This window comes from Misgurnus anguillicaudatus, chromosome 24 (genome assembly GCF_027580225.2).
Source record: "Misgurnus anguillicaudatus chromosome 24, ASM2758022v2, whole genome shotgun sequence".
Classification (NCBI taxonomy): Eukaryota; Metazoa; Chordata; class Actinopteri; order Cypriniformes; family Cobitidae; genus Misgurnus; species Misgurnus anguillicaudatus.
In genome coordinates, this window is record NC_073360.2 from 42930984 (window position 1) to 42956418 (window position 25435).

Genomic DNA, 25435 nt, shown 5'->3' on the forward strand with positions numbered 1-25435 from the left:
AACAACTGGCTATTGTTGCGACCACGCGCTGCATTTTCTTTATCCCATTTTTTTATAATCTTACTATTAATAGACCATATCTTTTCTAAAATCTAAAAAGTTTGCACAGAGATTGTAGCAAAAAGCAGTGCTAATGTCAAGCCCATTGAACTGAACGAGCAAAGCTCAAGCTGACTCAGGATATAAAAAACGCAAAGCTGTAATGTAAAGCCTGTCATTGGGACAGCAAGTAGACTTTTAAATCTGAAATAATGAGTGGATTAAGCTTTTTTAATCGGCAAACGAGAAATAGAAAGCAGAAGCAGTAAAAGTGCCTATCTAATAGAAATTATAACCATTATAACATCAGTCACATTTATAATCTATAGACCTGCACTGTCTATTAATACACTGTACATAGTATTGTATTATATTGAGTTTGATAAAAGGGGTCATCATATATCAGTGCAACAACATTAGGGGCCCTATTTTAACGATCTGAAACGCAAGTGCGAAGCGCAAAGTGCAAGTGACTTTGTGGGCGGATTTACATAAAATAAACGTAATACAGCCACACAACAAACTTATGAAAATATTTTAATCGTTATTTGCATGATAATTTTTTAATGCAGCCACACAATAAATAAAAACTATCACCACAATGCTCACCACAATGATTTCCCTTATCTCATGTGTTAATATTTTTTATTGTAACAATTTATGATTTGCAAAAATAACTGTTGCATCTGTGTAGATTAGATAAGCAAAGTGTGTGCGCGTTGTGCACGCTATACATTATGGTCAAGCATGCGCCCTTAAAATAGCATAATGAACCACGCGCAATTTGCCACTGACTTTAGACTAGTTTTTTTTTTGGTCAGTGGCGCAATTGTTTTTTGAAACTGCAAAATAGCATCAGGGATGGTTTGCGCCGGAACACGCCTCATTTTTTGCGCTGAACTGCCCAGGGAGCGCAAGTTCATTCCCTAGTTTGCGGACGTGCGTCTGTGCAAAATACGAATGATACATGCGTCACTGACAAAGTCAATTGCGCTGGGTGCAAGATAGGGCCCTAAGTGTTTTAGTAGTGCTTTGACAAACAGTGTCAGCTTTGTTTATGGCAAAGAAAGTTTGGGGTGGTTAGATTAATGAACTATAATGAGAAATTAATATTAATGTTAATTTTCAATAAATCAAAGTATTGTGTTGTGTCACAAATTATTAGTTCTGTGTCACATGTATAGTAGACCATTTTTTGTCGGTGGATTATAATGATTACCCTTTTCACCAGCTACCACCACAAGTAAATTTCAGATCTGTGGGAAACACTGACATACATTTTGCATTCGCCAAATCTTCCTTCCTTTCCAATTTTTTGTTGATGCATTTTAATTAAATATAATAAATATATTTTAAAAATATATACAGTTTGCAACAGGGACGTGCACAGACATTTTGAGGGGCAGGGGCTCAAGTGAAATAAAGGGCACATGTCATAATTATGTATTTTTTTCTTTTTTTAAACAAAAAAGGATATATATATATATATTAACGCAATTCTGACTTCCTTTTAAAAAAAAATTATTTAAAAGGTAATTAATTTTATCTTCCTCAAACTCATGCAATTGTTTCATTTTCAAAAGATGTCTACAAAATAATCAGTTCACACAGACACCATGGTCTCCTTAGTATTCTAGGTTTATAGAGCAGCAAAGGAATTGCATGTTTTGAAAACATTAAATTACACATTAATTACAAATTTGTTAAAATGCTAAAAACAAAGTTGTGACTGCTGAGTTAGCGCTACATTTCAATAAATGCTATATGCTAGCATTTAGCTGAAGTTCTATTAGTTAACAATTAGTTGTTACTCAAAATCTTTTAACTTTGGCGCTTCTTACAAGCGCGAATGCAGCCCACAATACACGATATAGACAAAACCAATCATAAAGCGAAGTAGGTTAGAGAGGCGGGACTTAGGAAAGGTAAAGCCAATCATATTAGCGATGTGAGTTTTGGAGGCGGGACTCATCTGTTAACCATTTGTGTACCACAAATAGCGCTAATTTTCTAAATCATTTAAATGATTCCTGAATAAATTCATGTTAAATTAAATAAGTAATAAGTAAAAAACAGAAGATACAGATAGACATCAGTTGTGAATAAAAATCATATTATTTTAAAAAAAATAAAAAAGCACCCCTGAAAAAAAGGGCACTTTCTCTCCAGGAATAAAAAGGGCAGGTGCTCAAGCCCCCTTTGATGTCTATGTGTGCACGTGCCTGGTTTGCAATTATTTTGTTTTAAATGGGGGCGGGGGAAAAAATCGAATCGTAAATCGAGTTTTTTTTTAATCTCAGATTTTTTTATGTGGACAAATCGCCCAGCCCTAATTCAAAGACATTAGGTGTGTTCGACTTCATGCGGCGCTGCGCAGACCGATCGGCGGCTGACTTGAAGCAGTGCATTCCGGTTAGTAATATTGTCCGACTTCAGCTGGCGCTGCAGGCACGTGACTGTGTTATATGGTTTTTAAGTACCGCGAGAGCGTTTCGAGAGTAGCCGGCAAGCTCAGCCGGTGCAGCTTTTCCAGAGCGGCTGCACGGAGTTGTGATGACGTAACAGCTTTACGTGATTGGTCGCTTCACTGATGACAACGATCACGTGCGTTTCAAGTTTAATCCAACCTTTAGTTCCACTAATAAACATTATAAATTCATGTTTTAAAACAAGAAAAAACACTTTACTATGCTTAATTATGTTATATTGTGTCATTTAATAAAATAAAAATGAAAATAACAAACTCTATTGGTATTTTAATAATATAGGCTTGTTTCCCCTTATTTTCGGGTATACAGTATAAGCAGCAATTAAAATATTAGATTTAAAATGTTTCTGGTTGCAACTTTTTATTAAAAGGTTTGTTTTCATCAAATTCAGCATCTAATTCATGTCATTTGCGATTTTTTTTATTAAACGGAAAAAGAAAATAACAACAATTGTCATCATTGCCATGTTACAATAAAATAATATATGCCAGAGTCCAGTCTTTTAGTCCAGTCTTTTAGCAATTGTTCTCATAGCTTTCAGGTTTTTAGAAGATTCAATAGTGTCAAAATATATTTTCATTTAATGTTTAAATCTTAGAAAAAGGGGTTTGCACTTTGAGAATTTACATTTATGAATATGATATTTTGCTAACAGAAACAAAAGGTTTTTAAAATAAATATAATTTTCTTTTCATACTCATGAAAGCCAAAAATTACATTTCTGTATGAAAATTTGGATAAATATAACATTTAATATAATCACAGAAGTCACACCAGAATGTCATTGTATAAGAGCAATTCCAAAATAAATGTAGAGTAGTTTCAGGTTTCTTTAAACAGAAAGAACAGTGGGTATTAATATCATTCTTAAGTCCTTTGAGAGAGCATTTATCTGGGTAGACCCTATGAATTAACTTAAAGGTAATTACTCTCACTTTGTTAATGATTAAATACTTGTGAGGTAATGTCCAAACCTTTTTCCAGGGAATGTCACTTAAGTTCATTCCAATAAGAAATTACATATGGCATAGAAACAGATTCCTCTTGAAACAAAACTCTGATTTTCTTATTGTTTTTTTGTCTTCGATAAAGAAAAGCACTCTTTACCTACAAATGTTTCACATAGATCCATTGAGTGACAAAGATGAAAAAGAAAACCCTTTAAAAAGCATAAGAACGCCTTGTGGCACTGCATCAGCCACAATCGCAAATTCTTTTGGAGTAATAGGAATTCCATGCTTTACTAAGAATTCAGAATAATTACAGATTGAACCATTCTGATTGAAAAGCTGAGATACGAAAATAATTCCATTTTTAAACCAACTGTCAAATAAAAGAGATTTACGTTTATACAGAAGATCCTTATTATTCCAAATTATATATGAATGAGGTGTGAAATTGTGTTTAAAAATTAGGGACCAAGCTAATAAAATTTGTCTATGAAAAAGGGATAATTTGATAGGGATTTTCATAATGCTATAATTACAAGTTAAAATAAAATAAACTTTAAAGTTTTGAAAAAATAACACTAGGGATCAAATTCCAGATAGAAGTGGGCTTATTAATAAAGTTTTTAATCCAATTTATTTTAAAGGTGTTGTTTAAAGAGGTAAAATCAAGAAAATTCAAACCCCCCTTATCAATGGTATTCATAAGTACAGACTTCCTAACAAAATGAGTTTTATTCTTCCATACAAAGTTGAGGAGCATTGTATCAATTTTTTTAAGAATGGCTGTGTCGACATTTAAAGAAAGCGCGGCATATGTTAATCTTGACAAGCCCTCAGCTTTGGCAAGTAAAATTCTGCCCTTTAATGACAGATCTCGCTGGAGCCATGCACAAAGTTTTCTCTGTGTACTCTCAATCAGTGGATTAAAATTGATGGAGCATCTTCCCAATTCATTTTTTGTAATAATAATACCTAAATAAGATACCTGATCCCTAACTTTAATATTACAAATTTCTGTCAAACTACATTCTTTGATGGACATCAATTCACATTTAGAAAGGTTTAAGGATAATCCTGAAGCCTTGGAGAATTGCTGGATATTCTTTAGTGCTAATGAAACTTGGTTAGCATCTTGCAAAAAAAGCGTGGTATCATCAGCCAATTGACTGATGAGTATTTGTTTGTTAGCAATAGATATACCATGAAGACTACTATTAGAAATGTAAGATGCAAATATCTGAGAAACTAATAAAAACAAATAAGGAGATATTGGACACCCTTGTCTAATACCACGTGTCAAATAAAACCTAGGAGAAGTACCATATTTTAATTTGATTGTACTATTACAGTTATAATATAGAGTTCTTACCGCTTTACAAAAATATTCACCAAAACCAAACTTTTGCAATGATTTAAAAATAAAATGACGTTCCACTGAATCGAAGGCTTTGTAAAAATCCAGGAAAAGAATAAAACTATTATGTTCCACCAAATTGCTATAATCAAATAAATCTAAAACTAATCGTCTCGGTTACGGATGTAACCCTCGTTCCCTGAAGGAGGGAACGGAGACGTCACGTCGTGACCGACGAATTGGGAACTCGCTTAGAGAGACCAATCTGCTTCGAATACTACAAAAAACGCCAATGAACTTGGCATTGAGATATTTGCATAATGCTGGCGCCGCCCCGCCAGGTGCGTATATAAGGCGCACGTGCAAATGAGGAAATCAGCTTCTGTTCGCTGAGAAAGCCGGAAGGTGACCGGCCTAAACAGCAGGTGGCAGCACCTGTGGCGACGGGACGTGACGTCTCCGTTCCCTCCATCAGGGAACGAGGGTTACATCCGTAACCGAGACGTTCCCTTTCAGTCGGTCACTACGACGTCACGTCGTGACCGACGAATTGGGAATCCCTACCAAAACGCCACTAGGGGCTGACCTCTTCCAGTGTCTGCGTAAAGCCCTCCGGTTTCCACTTAAGGATAAGGAGAATTAGGTTTAAGGCAGAAGGCCGGGCACTAGATGTTCCTTTAACCCCACAGTAGTGCCAGCAACTGGGAAGCGCCCTACCAGAGCGGAATAGGAACGCTGCGGAAGCCACCGCCCCGTTAAGGGCTATTGGTGGGCGAAAGTCAACAGTAGTTGAGGTAAAATGACAGACGTGGCTGTGTAAGCAAAGCAGTGCTCTGCTAAGGGAAACGTGGGCTAGTAGGATTAACCCCACGGAATAATACTCACAAAGGAACCCGTTGGGACGCAATGTGGAGCCCTGGCCAAACACGTAGGTTCGTAAGAATACAACTAGTGAAAGGCTGACAGCCAATGCTCCGCAACAAAGGCTGTCAAGGCAGTGGAGGGAGCAAATCAAACCATTACGCATTTTTGCTCTGTTAGCCTTCCATACTGAAAACTCAATTTGGAGCCTCAGTCGGAGGCTGCAAGCCGACTTGCGAGTCTGCTCTCCGTGCCCTCCCTGGTGAGGAAAGAACACGAGAGGATACAGGCTCGATACGAACATTGTAAAATCTAATGAACGTATTAGGTGTCGCCCAACCCGCAGCTCTACAAATGTCTGTCAGCGAGGAACCACGAGCTAATGCCCAAGAAGAGGCAACACTCCGTGTGGAGTGCGCTCTCAAATTAAAGGGGCAAGGAATGCCCTGCAAGTTGTAAGCTAGGGCAATAGTATCAACTATCCAATGAGACATCCTCTGCTTAGTGACAGCTTTCCCTTTCTGCTGGCCACCATAACAAACAAAGAGCTGGTCTGAGGTCCTGAAGCTTTGCGTGCGGTCCACGTAGAATCGCAGTGCGCGTACGGGGCACAACAAAGCCTCGGTTGGGTTTGCCTGCTCCAAAGGCAATGCTTGCAAGCTCACCACTTGATCTCTGACGGGAGTAGTGGGAACTTTGGGCACGTAGCCTGGTCTGGGTCTCAAGGTCACGCTCGAGACAGAAGGACCAAACTGAAGGCACGAATCGTCAACAGAGAATGCATGTAAATCCCCTATTCTCTTCACCGAGGCCAATGCTAGTAGGGTCAAAGCCTTCATGGATAGAAGCTTCAGACTCGCCGACTGCAAAGGCTCGAACGGAGGACTCTGTAGTGCTTTCAGCACCATGGACAGGTCCCAGGGAGGAATAGAAGGAGGGCGCGAGGGGTTTAGCCTGCGAGCGCCTCTCAGGAATCTAACAACCAAATTATGCTGGCCCACTGATCTGCCGTTAATATCATTAAAAGGTTCTCCTCGTCCTGCCTGACTTTGCACAGAATCTGTGCTATTAAACTCACTGGGGGGAACGCATATTTGCGCAGGTCCCGCGGCCAGCTGTGTGCCAACGCATCCACGCCGAGGCTGCCCTCGGTTAGTGAATAAAACAGGCGACAATGGGTATTGTTCGGTGACGCAAATAGGTCTATCTGCGCTCGACCGAATTTCCTCCAAATCAGCTGGACCGTCTGGGGGTGGAGTCGCCATTCGCCGGGGCGCGCTGCTCGGGAAAGCGCGTCTGCCGCTGTATTGAGCGAGCCCGGTATGTAAATGGCACGAAGGGACCTCAGATGCTTCTGACTCCAAAGGAGGAGATGACGAGCGAGATGCGACAGGTGACGAGAGCGCAAACCGCCTTGACGGTTGATATACGCTACAGTCGCAGTGTTGTCTGAGCGTACTAGTACATCCTTCCCTCGCAGCTCCGTCGCGAAGCGTACGAGTCCCAGATATACTGCCCACAACTCGCGGCAATTGATATGCCAATGCAACTGGGGTGCTGTCCACACCCCCGAAGCCGTGAGCTCGCCGTACGTGGCTCCCCAGCCCGTGTCGGAGGCATCTGTGTGTACAACAGCATGCCGGGAGATCTGTCTCATGGAGACCCCTGCTCTGAGAAACGCGGGATCTGACCACGGGGGGAATGTTAGGCGGCACGCAGGTGTAATGGTTACACGGTGAATGCCGGCGCGCCACGCTCTCCTCGGGACTCGATCGTGAAGCCAACGCTGAAGCGGTCTCATATGGAGCAGTCCGAGCGGTGTCACGGCCGCTGCTGCTGCCATACGCCCCAGGAGTCTCTGAAATTGTTTCAGAGAGACCGCATTCTTCCCTCGGAATGACCCGAGGCAAGTCAGAATTGATTGAACACGTTCTTCTGTCAAACGCGCCGATAAATCGATCGAGTCCAGTTCCATACCGAGAAAAGAGATCCTCTGCGTGGGGCAGAGTTTGCTCTTTTCCCAGTTGAACCGAAGACCCAAACGGGCGAGATGTTGAAGTGTTAGATCTCTGTGTTCGCACAGCGTCTGCCGAGAATGCGCTATTATAAGCCAATCGTCGAGGTAAGCCAATATGCGAACACCGCTCTCTCTGAGGGGCTGTAACGCCGCCTCTATCACTTTCGTGAACACACGGGGAGAGAGAGACAGCCCGAACGGTAAAACTTTGTATTGATATGCCCGACCCTCGAACGCAAACCGGAGAAACGGTCTGTGACGGGGAAGAATGGACACATGAAAATACGCGTCTTTCAGGTCTATCGCTGCAAACCAATCGTGGGGGCGTATAGCACTGAAAATCTGTTTCGGTGTAATCATCCTGAAAGACCTCTTCTGAAGAGATTTGTTCAGGACACGCAAATCCAAAATCGGTCGTAACCCGCCGCCTTTCTTGGGAACTATGAAATACGGGCTGTAAAAACCCGATCTCATCTCGGTAAGAGGGATCGGCTCGATCGCGTCCTTCGCCAACAGGACCTCGACCTCTGCACGCAGTACATGTGCATCGGACGCTTTCACCGTGGTGAAACGTACGCCCGCAAATTTGGGAGTGTGCCGATTGAATTGAATTTCGTAACCGAGGCGGATTGTGCGTAAAACCCAACGAGACGGGTTGGGAAGCTGAAGCCAAGCTCCCAAGTACCGTACGAGAGGAATTAGCGGCACAACCGGTGAACCCGCGGCGGGGCAGCGAGGCGGGACAGGCGGGACTGCCGGTGCGTCTGCCGTGACAGCATAAGCATCTACAGTGTGTGTGTGTGTGACACTGACCTGAGCCCGCTGAGAGAGACGGTCGTCCGGTCTCCTCAGCGGAGGACGCAGACTCCGAAGGGTATGCTGGTGGTCCGGTCTCCGCAGTGGAGAACTCGAACTCGCCAGAACACCCGCTGGCGATAGAGGAGAGGGAGGAAGAGCATCTGACTGCCCGCTCACATCTCTCTCGATCCTCTGGAGACCTGGAGAAGGAATAGGCATGCACTCTTTTTGTGGATTTGTGGGTGCCGGCTGAGAAGCCGGCGGAACAGAAACAAAACGAAACCAAAGATTCTCCACCCGGCCCTCTACCGGTGGAAGGAGTGGTGCCATCACCGTCTCCCGTAGAGTGATCCCATCCAAATCCAGGTCGCCCGTCTCAGGGCCGCTTCGACCTCCGTTTACCACGGGAAGCGGGTGGAGCGGGCGGGGCGGGCTGCCGACGGCTGGTCCCCCTCCGTGGCCTGGAAGATGTTCTAGCGGGGGGGGCGGAGGCAGCCGCCGGAGGGCGCCCTCGGCGAGGAGCAGACGGGGCCGCCGGCGCTGGAGGGCGAGATGCAGGTCGCTTGCGCCGGGGCATGATCTGAGCGATCGCCTCCGTCTGCTTCTGGGCGGCGGAGAACTGCTGGGCGAAAGACTCCACCGACTCGCCGAAAAGACCCGCCTGGGACACGGGGGCATCCAAGAACTTGTTCTTCTCCGCCTCCGACATGTCCGCCAGACAGAGCCATAGATGGCGTTCTTGGACCACCATCGTGGACATCGCACGACCGATCGCCTGCGCTGTGACTTTCGTAGCACGAAGAGCCAGATCCGTCGCGGCCCGGAGCTCCGAAAGCACAGGCGAGTCGTGTCCTCCCTCATGCAGATCTCTCAAAGCTTTCGCCTGATGTACCTGCAGCAACGCCATAGCGTGCAGGGCTGAAGCCGCCTCTCCGCATGCCTGGTGGGCAGCCCCCGTTAAACCGGAAGACTGTCTGCAAGCACGGGAGGGTAGGGTTGGGCGGTCCTTCCAGGAGGGAGCGGTGGCCGGACACAGTTGCATCGCGACCGCACGCTCTACAGGGGGGATCCCCGTATAACCCTTAGCAGCTCCATCGGTGAGGGAGGTGAGGGGGGAGGGCTGAAAAGACCGTAATCTAGTAGAAAACGGTGACTTCCAGGTCCTAGTCAGCTCCTCGTGCACCTCGGGGAAGAATGGTACCGGCGGAGAGGGTTGTGAAACCCGGGCAGCTCCAAAGAACCAATCATCCAGGCGGGACGGTTCGGGCTGTGGGGGGTGAACCCACTCCAACCCTACGGTCTCCGCCGCTCGAGAGAGCACGGCCACCATCTCTGGATCGAAATCCGGCGTCACGACCCGTCCGGAAGGGGGGAGGACATCCGGATCCTCAGAGGGAGAGGGCCCACCCTCGGATGCTGCGGTCTCCGTGGACCCGGAGGGAGGCACGACAGATCCTGCAGACATCGCAGAACACGACTCTGCAGTCTCCATCGGCACATCAACCGGCTGTGGATGAGGAGGCTGAGAGCCGGAGGACGAATCCCCCGACCGGCTCAGCACAGTGATGCGGAGATCATCCTTTGAGAGCCTCACGGCCGCTCCGTGGCGGCGTTCGGAACTCGCTGGACGTGGGTTGCGTTTTTCCCGGAGGAAAGACAACCGTCTCCGCAAATCCACAAGGGACATGTTCTCGCAGTGAGAACACTTACCCCCAGCGAACGCTGCCTCTGCGTGCTCGATGCCCAAACACGAAAGACAACGCTCGTGACCGTCCTTCGGACCCATATACTTCCCGCATCCAAGATCACACGGACGAAAAGCCATCCTGAAAAGGACGCTAATCGCCGGATATACGAGAGAGTGGCTGCCTTTAACAAGGCACAAAGCTCTCTCGTATCACTCTTTTAGGGAAATTCACTCAGATGCTCAGTTGATGATGCGCACAGGGAAAGGCAACGCACACACTAAACTCAAAACAAAAAGATGCAGAGCCTGTGGAATGCTGCGAAGCGTCCGCTGTGGTACTGCCAGTCCAACCAACTTCCGCAATCGATCCCAACAGAGTAAAGTAGCTTCTCAGTAGCAGATACTGCCGGCTTTCGAAGCGATAAAAAGCTGATTTCCTCATTTGCACGTGCGCCTTATATACGCACCTGGCGGGGCGGCGCCAGCATTATGCAAATATCTCAATGCCAAGTTCATTGGCGTTTTTTGTAGTATTCGAAGCAGATTGGTCTCTCTAAGCGAGTTCCCAATTCGTCGGTCACGACGTGACGTCGTAGTGACCGACTGAAAGGGAACTAATGTTGCTCATTATGTGCCGGTCCTTCATAAATCCGGACTGAGTCTCATCTATAATACTATGCAAACATTCTTTTAATCTTTTAGCAAAAACTATGGCAAAAATTTTATAATCATTGTTGAGGAGTGTGATGGGTCGGTAATTGTCCAAAATGGTGAGATCTTTCTTTGGTTTAGGAATTAGTGTGATGATACCCTGCGATAATGTAGGGGGTAAAGCTTCTTTGTTAATACTCTCTTTAATAACACTAGTTAAAAAAGGAGAAAGTTAATTAGCAAATAGTTTGTACAGCTCAGCTGTGAGTCCACACTGTAAAAAAAAATGCCTCTCCAACATAAAAAATTCTAGTGACCCGTTGCACCTCAAATTGTTAGTTGGCCCAATTTAAGTTGGGGAAACAAACTTTTTTGTGTTTTGCTGACTACCCCAGCATGTACACTGAACTTAAAATAGAGTGTTCTGTCAATTAAATATTGTCTCTTGATTAAACATAGCTTGTTGGGCCAAATTGAAATAAAATGTATTAATTAAATTTTCTTGTTGGCCAAAAAGAAAAAAAAAGTCATGTCAGATAAGTTACACACTATGCTCTGATAAAAATAATTTATTTATTTAAACCATATGAACTTGCCTGCTATGCAAAACAAAACCACTACCAAAACAAGATCTGACAGTTCAAGTAAGCATTGAACCAGAGAGCTTTTTGCTGTTAGGCACCAATGATGCGCGCTAACCCACTGTGCCGTCCTCTACATTGAACACACACTTCTCAATCATGGTAACAATGAACAAACATTATTCTTTTAAAATAACTCTAACTACAACATATAACTAACATTAACAACATAACAACATGAATAAATCCAGAAAACATTAAAACAGTCATCTTTTTTAGTAAATATTAACCAAAGAAGTGAACATGTCGCAATGCATGCTGGGAACCATTCCGACCATTGTTTTTTTTAAATTGTTTGTTCAGATTACTCAGTTTGGACATAAACTTATATATCTAAGTCCAGTCAACAAAATAATATTTGTTAGCTAAATGATTATGTTTTTTTCATTCAGTGAACACAAAATAATCAATTGACGCCCTTCAACAAAGAAATCTTTGTTCAAGTTACTTAATTTTCTTTGTTGAATGAATATTTTAAAGTTGGATTTTTTACAGTGCATCACATCCTGGGGATTTATTGTTTTTCAAGCTCTTAATTGCGCTTTGTACTTCCTCACAAGTTACATCATCATCACAACACATTCTGTCAGTTTCTGAGATAAGCTTAATACAACCAATTGAATCTAGAAATAAAGTTGTTTTCTGCTCTGGACATTTTGAACTATAAAGATTTTCATAAAAATTGGAACAGAAGTTAGCTATAATCTTTGGATCTTTTATAATTTTGCCATCAATACAGAACTGCTCAACTGTTGAGAGAATAAAATTCCGTTTTTCAAGCTTAAAGAAATATGCAGAGTTAAGTTCTTCTTCTTCAAGCCATCTTTTCCTGGATCTTATATAAGCACCCCTAGCTTTCTTTAAGTATAAATCATCTAATTTAGTTTGTTAAGCTGCAATTTCAGATTTTTCCTTCAATGACATACAACTAGTGTTGCGAATTTGAGATAATTTCATAATCAGGTTGTCCTCAAGAACCCTTCTCTTTTTGGCTAAGTCTGCTCCAACTTTCCTTAAATAAATACCGATCTCAAATTTTAGAAGCTCCCAATTGGTACAAAAAGAATCTTGAATTAAAGCTACTTTCCAATAGTTAGAAATTAATTCTTTAATTTTATCCTTTACATCTGGTAGATCTAACAGTGAACTGTTAAGTTTCCACAAAGAGGCTTTGCTATGTCCTGGTGCATAATCTGCCGTTAAGGGTGTATTAATAAAGATAGTTTTGTGGTCAGTCAAAGGAGTACATTGAATGCCAACATGTAGATCAAATTTGGACATACATTTTGATATCAGCCAGTAGTCGATTCGGGATTGTCTTGAGCCATTTTTGTTAGGGATGCACCGAATCCAGGATTCGGTTTCGGATTCGGCCGAATACTGGGCTTTTTGGTGGGGTTCGGGTTCGGCCGAATCCTAGATTTTTTTTCCACCGAACCGAACCCTAGGCTTGCGCTACGCTGGTCGACGTCACGCAGCCGTTGATTACACACATCGGGTGCTGACGTGGAGATTAGCTTTTTCTTTCGGTCAGCTGGACACACCAAAACTTTTAAACACAGCTGAAAACGCCTTGAGGACGCCAAATGCCAGCTGTTTTTCAGCCGAGCGCTTGGTAGCTGTGATGCTTCAGCTGTGAGCCGGTTGGTTGCTGTGGTAATGTCCTGCCCCTCCTCCACTGTAATTGGACGGCCGTGTGAAAACTGACATTGACGAGCGGAGCTTCTCACTCAAAGTTAAATATAGTTTTCAGCGCGGAGCTGCTTGCTTATTGGAAAAACGAGCGTGTCGCAACGCATCGCTTTCATTATGCATAGACTTATGGTAATTGTCAAAATAGTTTTTCCAACTTGTCATCCTGGCATAATGTACAGTTAAAATTAAATAAAATGAAAAATACACTGCTGTGGACGTTTTTTACTTCATTAATGTGTTTTACTGTGTTGGAATAAGGATGCGAGTAGGATTCGGTATTCGGTTTCGGATTCGGCCGAATCTTAAACGGTGGATTCGGGATTCGGCCGAACCTAAAAAATCTGGATTCGGTGCATCCCTAATTTTTGTTAGCCCAGGTAAACTCTAAATTATCTGGGTATCTTTTTCTCCAAATGTCCACCAATTCAAATGTATCTATTAGTCCTAGCAATGCAGGGCTAAAACACACTGTTCTTTTTGGTGGATACCTATCTAAAGAATTATTAATTGATACATTAAAGTCTCCTCCTAATATAAAAAGTGCATTAGGGAATTTATTTGACCACTTGGTAAGTTTCTCATCTAATTTGTCAAAGAAAATTTTATTATCTAAAGAAGAATTGTACCCATATATATTTCCCAGAATTACAGTTTGTTGGTTAAGTGAAATCACTAATAACTGAAAGTGGCCCAAACTATCTGAATCTGATCCTAAAATATCCCCATTAAAAGTATTTCTCAAAATGCTAACACCAGCAGAGTGCTCTGTGCCATGCGAACTCAAAGTAGAATGACACTCCTGAAGGAAACAAAAATCTGATTTGTGTTTCTTAGCAAACATAAAAAGAGCTTTCCGTTTGACACTATCCCTGAGCCCTCTGGCATTAAACGATATTAATGACAATGACATGAACAACGAACAATGTAAGGAGAAAAAAAAGACAACAAACAAACAATTACAACGAAGTTTTAGTTCACAACTGAGTGAACTAAAAGAGTATACCCGTTCAACTCACCTCTCAAATGGTCGTCAAATACAACTACACACACATAAAAATGCTCACCCGGTACTAAAGTGCTCAGATTTTAAGTTCAGAAAATAAAGACTATACTTTCTGTTTTCAAGTAATAACCCATTGAAAACTCAAAGTAAAACAAAACAAAAAATATAATATATAGGCTATATTAAAGTACCATATTAGTAAAGAGAAAGAAATGCACCTATATAAAGCTAATTATTGACAAGAAATAAATATCGTACCTGAAGATAATAAAACAAAGATTTAGCTTCAGGCATTTCTAATTAATTAATAATAATAATTAAATAATAATAATAATAAAACAAATCCTATGCAGATTGCACACTAATCCCTGGGGGAAAATGCTCATGGAAAAACTTTTCTAGTGCATTAAGTAACGTTAGACCTGTTGACCACATCTTTAGTTGTTAATCTTTTACCCTCAATAACAGCGAAAGGACCGTGAAAGCCAGCCCGCTTCCCTTCCCTTCTCGTTTTCTCCACCATCGGCCACAGAAGAGTCCTTGCATCCTTGTCTTTTTGCGAAAGGTCCTCGAATACCTTAATCTTCTTTTCCCTGAGAACTTCGGAGGTTTTGGCGTCTTTCCAGACTTTGTCCCGCTGGGAACGCGACGAAAACAGCATTATTATACGACGGGAGGATTTTTCCGCAGCAGAACGAGGCCCCAACCGATGAGCGATGTCAACTCCGCGGTGCAGATCAGCAGCGATGCTTGGGGAGACCTGGCTGAAGAGGTCGATGACCACCTGCTTCACATTTTCTCCTGATTTCTCCGGAATACCAGCGATACGCAGATTCCATCTTCTCTTGTAAGCATCCAAGTCGTCACATTTGTCACGAAGTTCAACGTTTTCTTTCTCCAATTTTCCGACTTTTCTTTCCATTTCGTTAGTTTTTTCATTCAAACACTTCACTTGTTCACTGTGGAATTCGAGAGAGCTGATTATCTGCTTAATAGAGTTCGAGTTCTCAATGACCGTCTTTTCAACTCCTTGAATTCGGCGCAAAGTCTCTTCGTGCATAGCTTCCATTCTTTGCATGAATCTCATCAGCATAGTATCACTTACCGCCGGACTTTCAGAATTGGGTTTGCTTTTTTTGGCAGGCTTGGGTTCAGGTGTATCAGGTAAAGGCACGAGTCCCCTAGACTGTTCAGCAACAGCGTCCATATCAGCAACAGCGTCCATATCAGGGCACAACGTTCTTCTTGCATAGCTGTGCATAGCAAGGTGCGTTTCTTTCTTTCCATCCATATTTTTAAGTCAGCACAGCAGTTTGTGGCAAAAGCACGTGGTTTTAAAGTGACAACGAGTGCGTCTACAAAACTTAACAAAACGCGCAAATAAACTTTTTGAAAGTGCAGTTAACTCATAAAGCAAACAGTACCTTCGAATTTAATCCGAACGTAAACATATTAGAAATTAAACCGGGATTTGAGCAAAATTTTTAAGAGCCACAGCAAAACCGTCCTCTCACGACGCCATCTTGGCCTCGCCCCCACTTCATTTGCGATTAAAACAAGGAAACACGGCGCACACGTCACTACGGCAAGCAGCAGGTGTCTGGCTTGACGGCTCCATCTTCAGCTGCTCCCTTGACTGCAAGCGGCAAACCTCGCCGATCGGTCTGCAGTCTGGAGTCTGTCAGGTTGAACACATGATCTTGTTTCCTCAAGTGTTTGTGTTCATTAGGGGTGGGAATCGTTTGGACCCTCATGAATCGATTCAGAATGAACGTATATAATTAATATGTTAACCGGCATATCGATATGTAACTGTGACTGACATATCGTCTAATCATCATCATTATACACAGTGATTTTGGCAGTATAACTGTATTTATCTAATGCAGCGCACCCAGCAACTCCATCTGAATAACAAATTATGTGCATATTTTTACAGAAGTATATTCATGTTCTATCTATATCTAAACATTTAGCGGCAGGTTTTTGGAAACGCTATTAGCACATCAGATGAGTCCGTAAATGAAAGGCGCTGTTCCTTCCTGCCGCTCACTGAACAGAGAAAAGGCAGAGGAAGATCATCCCAACATGTATTTAGTTTTCTTACAGTTTAGAATTACTCAAATAGGGCTAGATGTATTTGTTTTTTTCTTTCTCTACTGCTCGTGTGTAAGCTCCGCTGTGGGTGCTCGTGCGGTGCGTGCTCTCAAGCTGTCCGTGTGCAGCACCCCTCCCACAATTGAGTTCAGCCTTTTGGTTCTGTGGACACCCGGTGAGGATAAACGTCTTGTTTGTGTTGTCTATAGACGCACCGGTTAACTTAAGTCAGTCAGGTGTGTAGGGGAAATCTAACAACACAACATCATTCATTTTAATTGTAGGTGAATTTATTTTAATTTTAAGCTTTATCACTGTTTTTATCGTCAAAGGTTGTGTTGTGGTAAAACACGGCAGTACTTTGATGATGTATCGATGTCTCATAATTATTCATGAGGCTGCCGATGTATCTGCTTACTGATCAGATCCTTTACATTTTACTGTGTGTTTTTTTTATACAGTTTAACTAAACCTCAGTGCATATGTGACTATCAGAAAGATGATCTTACTTCAGTGTCTCCAGTTTACAGTCAGGATTCTTCAGTACATCAGAGATCAGCTTCACTCCTGAATATGTGAGTTTATTATAAGACAGATCCAGATCTCTCAGGTGTGATGATGGGTTTGATCTCAGAGCTGAAGTCAGAGCAACACAACCTTCATCTGTAATATTACAACTACACAACCTGTAGAGAACAGAGACACACAGTTTGTTCACACATAGATCAAATCTACAGTGAGTTGAATTTGTTTCTCTTCTGTCATCATTTAGTGTTTATAAATATTTTCATTTTAGTTTCATTTATGTGTGTTTGTGTTTTACTGAAACACATCAGTGAGATTTACAAGGAAATGAACTTCATCAGTTTATGTTTATATTAACAGTGTGATTTATTTTTTTATACAGTAATGAAATCAGATTTTTCTCATCAGACATCAGAAAATTTTCTTTTATGTTTTTATTTCTGAATGATTTTGTTTTTTTCTCATCATAATTCAATTTTAATGTTTTATGTTTATGATTTTCAGTAAGAGTTAAAGTGTTGTGATGAATGTTGAATAAAATCAGCTTCAGTTATCAAATACATTACTGAGATTAAATTAAAACTCACTATTCAACATTTTAAAGTGGACCAAAACTTTTTTAAATGTTGTTTCTGAATTTTGAACAATACTTGTCTGAGGACATAGGGTGTTTTCAGACCTGAGCTTATGTTTCAGAACCTGCTGCTTTTTCTCCTTGGTTCAGTTTGTTTAGGCATATGTGAACACGGCAGAGGCGGACTGCTTTAGTCTATGGTCACAGCTAGGGTTGATGGTTGACTGACATCACGATGGAGAGACACCACTCCGCTGCTAGTCGACATACACTAACTCTCTAAAACCTAAAATCTTTGCGGGAATTGCCCTATAAATAAATTACATTGCTAGAATCTTGTCTTTTTACATGTTGTACATTTAACTTAAAATATTTAGTTTTGTACAAGAAAACAGCCCATATTAATAATTTATTAGTAGCCTATTGTAGTGTTTCGAGAGATCGTGCTCATTGTTACATATAGGCTATGTGGCTATGCTCAAACTGATTTTACCAAGTGGTTGATGTCCTCAGGGCAGCATATTGTGTTGACCCAAGGACAAAATTTTTCTAAATAAAACCTAAACCTACCCCCAACCCTAACCATAACCAAACCCTAAAATCAGAGGGACATGATAAGTGAAAAACAATGGTCTAGAAACAGCTAATCCTTGTTGTAAGCTTAAACTTAAAACAAACTGTAAACTTATTCCTGAAATCTGATTGGTTGATTGAAATGTTGTCCCAGGGTCAACATAATGTTGCCCTGAGGACATCAACCACTTGGCAAAATCAGGAGAGCCATGTGGCTATACTGCACTGAAGTGGCAGTTTAAGATATACCAGAGTACTGGTGCCACATATGCACAGATATTTATGTGCAACCTATTGGAAAGCACGGAGGAGTCATTGGGTTAGTAAAATAACTAAATTATAGCTTTTTAATAGAAAAAAATATTTATGTTTTAAAAAAAGTGCTTAAAAGTGCACAACTCTTCTTAAGTGGAATAAAGCTACTTTTTCCCCTTATGTGCATCCTATTGGAAATAGTCATTAGTTGGGTTAGTAAAATAACAAAATTATAGCTTTTAAGTACAAAAAAGTATTTATGTAAAAATATATATTAAAATAAAAAGTGCACAACTCTTCTTAAGTGGAAGTAATAAAGTAAAATAACAAATAATAATTATATAATAACAAATAATACGTAACCATTGTCAACTGCCAATGTAGGGGACATCGCCCGACCCTAGTCACAGCAGCCACAACTACCAGATGAAGATCAATAAAACAGGAGATTCATAACAAGATCATAATATGCCCGGGATATGTTGTGCTGTTGGCGGTAACAACAGTCATTAGATGAACCCCGAACTACAATTGTATTTTATTCCAAAGGAGTTAAATCAGTGAAATAAAGGATTGCCTTCAATCAGAAGTGACCACTAAGATAACATAAATGCTTTGCCTAATATTAATGAAGAGTAAAAAGTTCTCAAGTAATTAAATAATCAAGTAAACACTAAGTGATAAAATAAGAACAGAGAAACAAATGAAACAAATAAATATAACATTAAGTAGCAGATTGTTTTTTTTATTAACATATAAGTTATAGCTGTCACTTATACTTACAAGCCTACAGTAATGGATTCATACGTCCTAAACCACTTTTTCCCTAAAATTTTCACTTTACACATAACCTTTTTATATACATTTATATACGCCAATGGACATTTTGACTTAATTATGAGTGTATGTGACCGTCAAAGCCTGAAAGATCACAGTTCTGCATGTGCACAATTGTTCCCGCTGAGATGTTATGGACAGCAGACTTTCTTTTGTGTCCCAGCAACTTATTTTCAGGGACAGATTAACCATATGGGCAAACTGGGCGAGTGCTCAGGGGCACCAAAGTCTTAGGGGCACCAACTAAAACCAGCAATAAAAAAATATTTTATGAAATTACAAAAGTACTTGCTCTTTAAGACCTAAGTTGCGCATCTACTAAGCAGGGCCGGAGTGTGATTCATTTTCAGCCCTGGAGTTTCATGTTTTAGACCGGCCCACTTTAGTTCACAACTGACTATATTAAAATAAATTAAATCCTCAGTAGTTTATAAGTCTGCAATAGTGCACTGTTCTCTGCAGCCTTGCAATGCATTGTATTGTTCAAATATATCATTTCCAATTCAATGCAAATACAGTAGTCTAAAACAATTATGATTTTTGCCGTAATCGTGCAGCCCTACCATAAGGTATTTTAATATTATTTAATTAAAACTTATTCACTTTGTGATAGAGTGAGTCACTCTGAAGGGGATAAAACTGGTCTGACAGTTTCCTTTGACAGTGCTCCAGTCAGAGATAAGGGCACGGAGAGATCATTCCAGAAAACTTTATTATTGAAGTTTTAGTACAGGCATTGATGCACGAATAGGTACATATGTGGTTGTGTTGTAGGTGTGTGGGGATGTATGCATGTGTGTGGTCTACAAAAGAAACAAAGAATAAAATATTATTTATCACAATGTACAAAGTATAATGAAATGTACAAAAGGTATACAGTTATATCCAATACAATAATAAACATTGAATCAGAATACTGAAATATAATTATTTAGTCAAATAACCCAGAAAGAGTAATAAACAACTAATTGTTGTCCACCGACTGCGGAGCGGCTGCAGATCAGCTCCGCTGCGTTGCGGCTCTGCACTCGGCCGTCCGCCAATACCCACCACCAGTTCCGTATTTGTTGCAGAGCGGCTGCGTGCTGAAGTGATGAGGACCCATGAGGTCTCGCAAATTCACGTGATGATCGCGCGATACCTAGTTCTGTCTCTGCCCATTATGCCGTTTGAATTATGACGTTTTTACAAACCAGCCCAGATCACAACACGAGATCTCACGTAGACAGAGCAGTACATCAAATCCATCCAAAATTAAAAAAATAAGAAGGCTGCTAAAACATTTATTTATGCTCTATCTTTAATGTATTTATTTGAAACTCCCCCTGGCTCTGTTCTTGCCTATTATTTGTTGTTTCTGTATTAATGATTTTATTTGTGTGTGTTTGTAATGTTTTTATTGCAAAGATTTAATAAAAAAACACAAGTTCTCGCGAATTCAGGTATGATCACGCGATAAAGTCATGGCTCCGCCCTGCGGAGCTGTCCGGCATCCGTCAAAAATAGAAGCTCTGCGTATTTGTGCCGGAGGGCTGCGGATGGCCGGAGCTGTGACGGATTCGGAACGCAGTCAGTGGAAATACACACATTGACTTAAATGAAAACCGATTGACTCTGCCGCCGTTCCGCAGCAGATCCGCAGCCTTTCCGCAGTCGGTGGAAATTGAGGGTAACAGTGACACAGATGTTAAAGAGTAACTAAACCCTCAACCAACTTTTTTTAGTTAATGATCTGTAAGAATGATGCTTTATTAGTGCTGTTCATTGATTTTAGTAACTTTTTTGACATTTGGATATAAGGTGTTTCAATACTGCAATATATGGTGTAAAAACGTCTGAGTGCTGCCCTCTTCAGGTTGAACGGTGGCTCCTGCAGTTGAATTTTCCTATTGTATGTTGAGTCCAAAAAATTACTCGTGACGTAAGCAGGTTCAAGCTCACCACGCCCTTTTTACGATCTCACCACACACTTGGTACGAGCTTATTTCGTCCCCTCTATCTCCGTTGGGATCTGCCCACTTTTCTTGCATTTTTCAAATATTGCCAGTGGGCGGAGTCAGGCTCTCACCAGGGGTTTAGTTACGCTTTAAATACGATATTTATTAGGGTTACACATGTCAGAAACAACCAATATAGATTAGACCTATTATATTTGTATTTTATATTTTACTTTTTTGTGACGTCAGTGAAAATTCTGACTGGGCAAGTAAAATACTGAACCATCAGATTTCTTCCCAATCTACTCCAGCACTCCAGTATAACACATTATATTTAACAGCCATTACAAAAAAATGACTTTGGCGCTTCTTAAGCGTGAATGCAACCTACAATGCACGAGTAAAGACAAACCACTCATAAAGCGAAGTAGGTTAGAGAGGCGGGACTTAAGAAAGGTAAAGCCAATCATATTAGCGATGTGAGTTTTGGAGGCGGGACTCATCAGTTAACCGTTTGTGTACCACAAATAGCGCTATTTTTCTTTTTATAAGAGTTTAAATCTCATTTAAATGATTCCTGAATTAATTCATGTTAAATTAAATAAGTAATAAGTAAAAAACACAAGAAACAGACAGACATCAGTTGTTATATGAATAAAGATCATATTATAAAAAAAAGCACCTGAGAAAAAAAGGGCACTTTCTCTCCAGGAATAAAAAGGGCAGGTGCTCAAGCCCCCTTTGATGTCTATGTGTGCATGTGCCTGCATGCATCGCATTATGAAACTATTCTTTTTGACCCCTTGGAGTGAAAACATAGAGCGACCTTGAAGCCACACATGATCCGCCTACGATATCTCGCACAATGCACATGCGCCCTCATCTGCTTCTCCTATCATCTACGCGCGGTTGCGCACACTAAAGGGTGACCGCGCGGTCACGCGCTAAAGGGTGACGCAGCCTGTCTCGCGAAACTTTCGAACACGCCCTATAAACTTTTTAAATATATATATATTCATTAATTATTACCATTTGACAGTAGCGCAGTAACGCCGCCAAATGTACCTAAGTAGTTTTTTCACTAGAAATGTACTCAAGTAAATGTAACGAAGTAAATGTAATTCGTTACTACCCACCTCTCGGATGCAATTTACATTTCCCGCTGTTGTCACTTGTCGTCATCGTTGCTATGATATGTGACATCACAATGACTGAAACGACCAATTAAAAGGGCATTCCCCAATGATGCTGCTATATGTTAAAAACGCTATGCTGATCATAGACATACAGGGGGAGAAATTACCGCACCGTCAGGGTTTTCTTGTACAAATGGCGCGGTCTTCGTTCATCGTCTGACATATTAGAAGCTATGTGTCTGTCATGTATTTGCACTGAATTAATTTTACAAAAAATACGGAACAATGTGCGTTCCGTATCAGTTCAATACGGAACAAGAATTTTATGTGTCAAATACGGGACGATTCCGTATTACACAGAATGGTTGGCAACCCTACCTGTAAGGAGCTGTTGTCCAGGGGCACCACAAGGTCTTAATACACCACTGCTTATTTTAAGGACTAAAAAACAATACATTGTAATACATTTTAATATTGCTTTACCAGATCCTTGCATATGAGACAGCAGGTGCGCCGTGGAGACAGCAGGTTTCATGAGGATTTTTCATGTGTGTATCGTAATGAAAATAATGCATTATATCTTACCATTAAACTTCAGAAATAGAGTAGAGATAATGGTTTTATGTGTACTCATGTGTACACATCCCAAAGCCAGGGGGCGCTCTCGTGTAGAAACTCCCTTTGTGTCACAGAAGAACTAGCATTACAAACGCTATTCCAGGAAATGTCTACAGGAATATTTATATCGCTATTCTTCAAATTGTTTCAGGTATTTTCATGATAATAAAGAATATTTTAAATGATTTTGTTTAACGAGTGTTGCTTTTTTAAATGCACATTATAAACGACTGATTTTAGATTGATAGGGACTTCTTACTGACCAAATGCCATAGTATACGCACAAGCTGTGCATGAAACACAGAATCGCAGCCTTGCGATTTAGAATTGATTTCAGACATTTTTAATGGGACACACAATTAATCGTTACAGCACTAAAAAGTTGTCTACTCGATTTATAATGACAGATATTATATTTTATTCATTTTAATGAGACATTTTTAATTTCTGGAAATTTGATTTTGCACTCTTCTGCGATTACTAACAACTGTAGGGACTGACTGGCAGCCGACATCTAACTCCAGATTGTAAAATCTGTATTTTGTCTCTGCTAAGCCCTCAATTCAATTCAATTCAATTTTATTTATATAGCGCTTTTCACAATTTGGTAATTGTATCAAAGCAGCTTTACATAATAGATGCAGTGAAAAGCACAGAAAATCGACAGATAGCACAACATAATAAACGATAGCACAAGCAGTTAAATTTGCTACGGCTATAAATCAACATTATAAACAAACGTATTACTAATGTAACGTATAGAAGTTAAGCCCAAAAAGGCTGCCTCCCCGGGTTGAAAAACCCCCTAGGAGAAAAAAACCCCCCGGAATTTTAGCCGGGGAAGTAAAAAAAGTCATAGGAGGAAAAAACCCTTGGGAGGTATATATATATCTACACATTGAAACGGAAGGAGATTGAGCGGAGATTAAGCGGAGATTAAGCGGAGATTAAGCGGGTTCTGCCGGTGGTCTTTGGTCAGGCATCAGCTGGACATCACGTTGAAGAACAGCTAGTAGATCAGTTGTGTGACGACTTTCACATGTACCGGAACTGGATCTGTTTGTCTCGTCCTCGGGATCAAGGACGAGACAGGGAGAGAGACACAAAATCTTATTAGCGTAGGGGCCGTTCACATAGAAAACAAGTGTCACACAGTAATGTGGTTTTAGTCAGCTCGGTTCCGGACAGGCTAACTATTGCTGGTTAAGTGTATTACATATAGTTAATGATTTTAGAAACGGAAACAGAACTCGTTTGACTAAGGCCAGAGGCCCCACTGCCGTCGTTAATGCTAACGTACAGTGGCAAACGGTTCTGTATGACATACTATTTTAAGGTATTACATATAGTTAATGATTTTAGAAACGGAAACAGAAATCGTTTGACTAAGGCCAGAGGCCCCACTGCCGTTGTTAATGCTAACGTACAGTGGCAAACGGTTCTGTATGACATACTATTTTAAGGTCATGGGAAAAGGCCAAAATTGCAAGCCGGCCATATTTGGCAGTTAAGACTCAGTCGAAAACCAATTCAAAGTTTCAGCATATTACTAAAGAGTATTAATGAGATTTACCATGCTTTGAAGTGTTGACGAAAAAAAAAAAAAAGGTTTTAATTTATTCATTAATTTATTTATTTATTTATTAGGTTGTACAAGCTAGCTATTAGGAGATAAGTACCATTGTTAAAACAACTATTTGAAAGCCTTGTTAAAGAGAAAAGTTTTAAGTCTAGATTTAAAGTTATCTACTGTCTCTGATTTTCGGACGTCGGTTGGTAAATCATTCCATAGCTTAGGGGCTAAGTAGGAAAAGGATCTGCCACCTTTAGACACTTTTGATATTTTAGGGATAATTAAGAGGCCAGAATTTTGTGACCGCAATGCACGTGATGGATTGTATTCTGATAATAATTCTCTAAGATATGAGGGTGCTAGGCCATTTAAGGCTTTGTAGGTGATTAGTAATATTTTAAATTGTATACGATATTTAACTGGTAGCCAGTGTAAAGATGCCAGAATTGGGCTTATGCGGTCATACTTCTTAGTTCGAGTAAGAACTCTTGCAGAAGCGTTTTGAACTAGCTGAAGCTTGTTGACCTGTTTTGCATGGCATCCTCCGAGTAACGAGTTACAATAGTCTATTCTAGAGGTCATAAAAGCGTGGATAAGCTTCTCTGCATCTGATGCAGACAACATATGGCGTATTTTTGAGATATTTCTAAGGTGGAAGAATGCTGTGCGGCAGACATTGGAGATATGGCTGTCGAAGGATAAACTGCTGTCGAACATCACACCTAAATTCTTAACCGTGGAGGTTGGCACCACAGTGCAGCCATTTATGGGCAACTTGTAATCTGTCATATTATATTTGTAGCGATTCGGTTCGATAACAAGTATCTCTGTTTTATTGGAGTTTAGCATAAGAAAATTATGTGACATCCAGTCACTTATATCGCTGATGCAGTCTGATAGCTTAGAAAAATTTTGTGTTTCGCTAGGATGCGAGGAGATGTAAAGCTGTGTGTCATCTGCATAGCAGTGAAACTGTATGTTATGATTTCTGATAATATCTCCCAGAGGTAACATATATAACGAGAACAGGATAGGACCTAAAACTGATCCCTGCGGTACGCCGTATTTAACCAGGGAGTGATGGGACTCCTCCTCATTTACATAAGCAAAGTGATAGCGATTGGT

General features: G+C 40.9%; 1 protein-coding gene across 1 annotated transcript in view; it reads right to left on the reverse strand.

Moving 5' to 3' along the window:
* LOC141361715 (NACHT, LRR and PYD domains-containing protein 3-like) overlaps positions 1-25435 on the reverse strand; it is a 141625-nt gene that overhangs the window by 11789 nt on the left and 104401 nt on the right. Inside the window, exon 14 of the mRNA XM_073863409.1 lies at positions 16792-16968. Coding sequence (XP_073719510.1) covers positions 16792-16968 — 177 coding nt within the window. The remainder of the gene's footprint in view (positions 1-16791; positions 16969-25435) is intronic.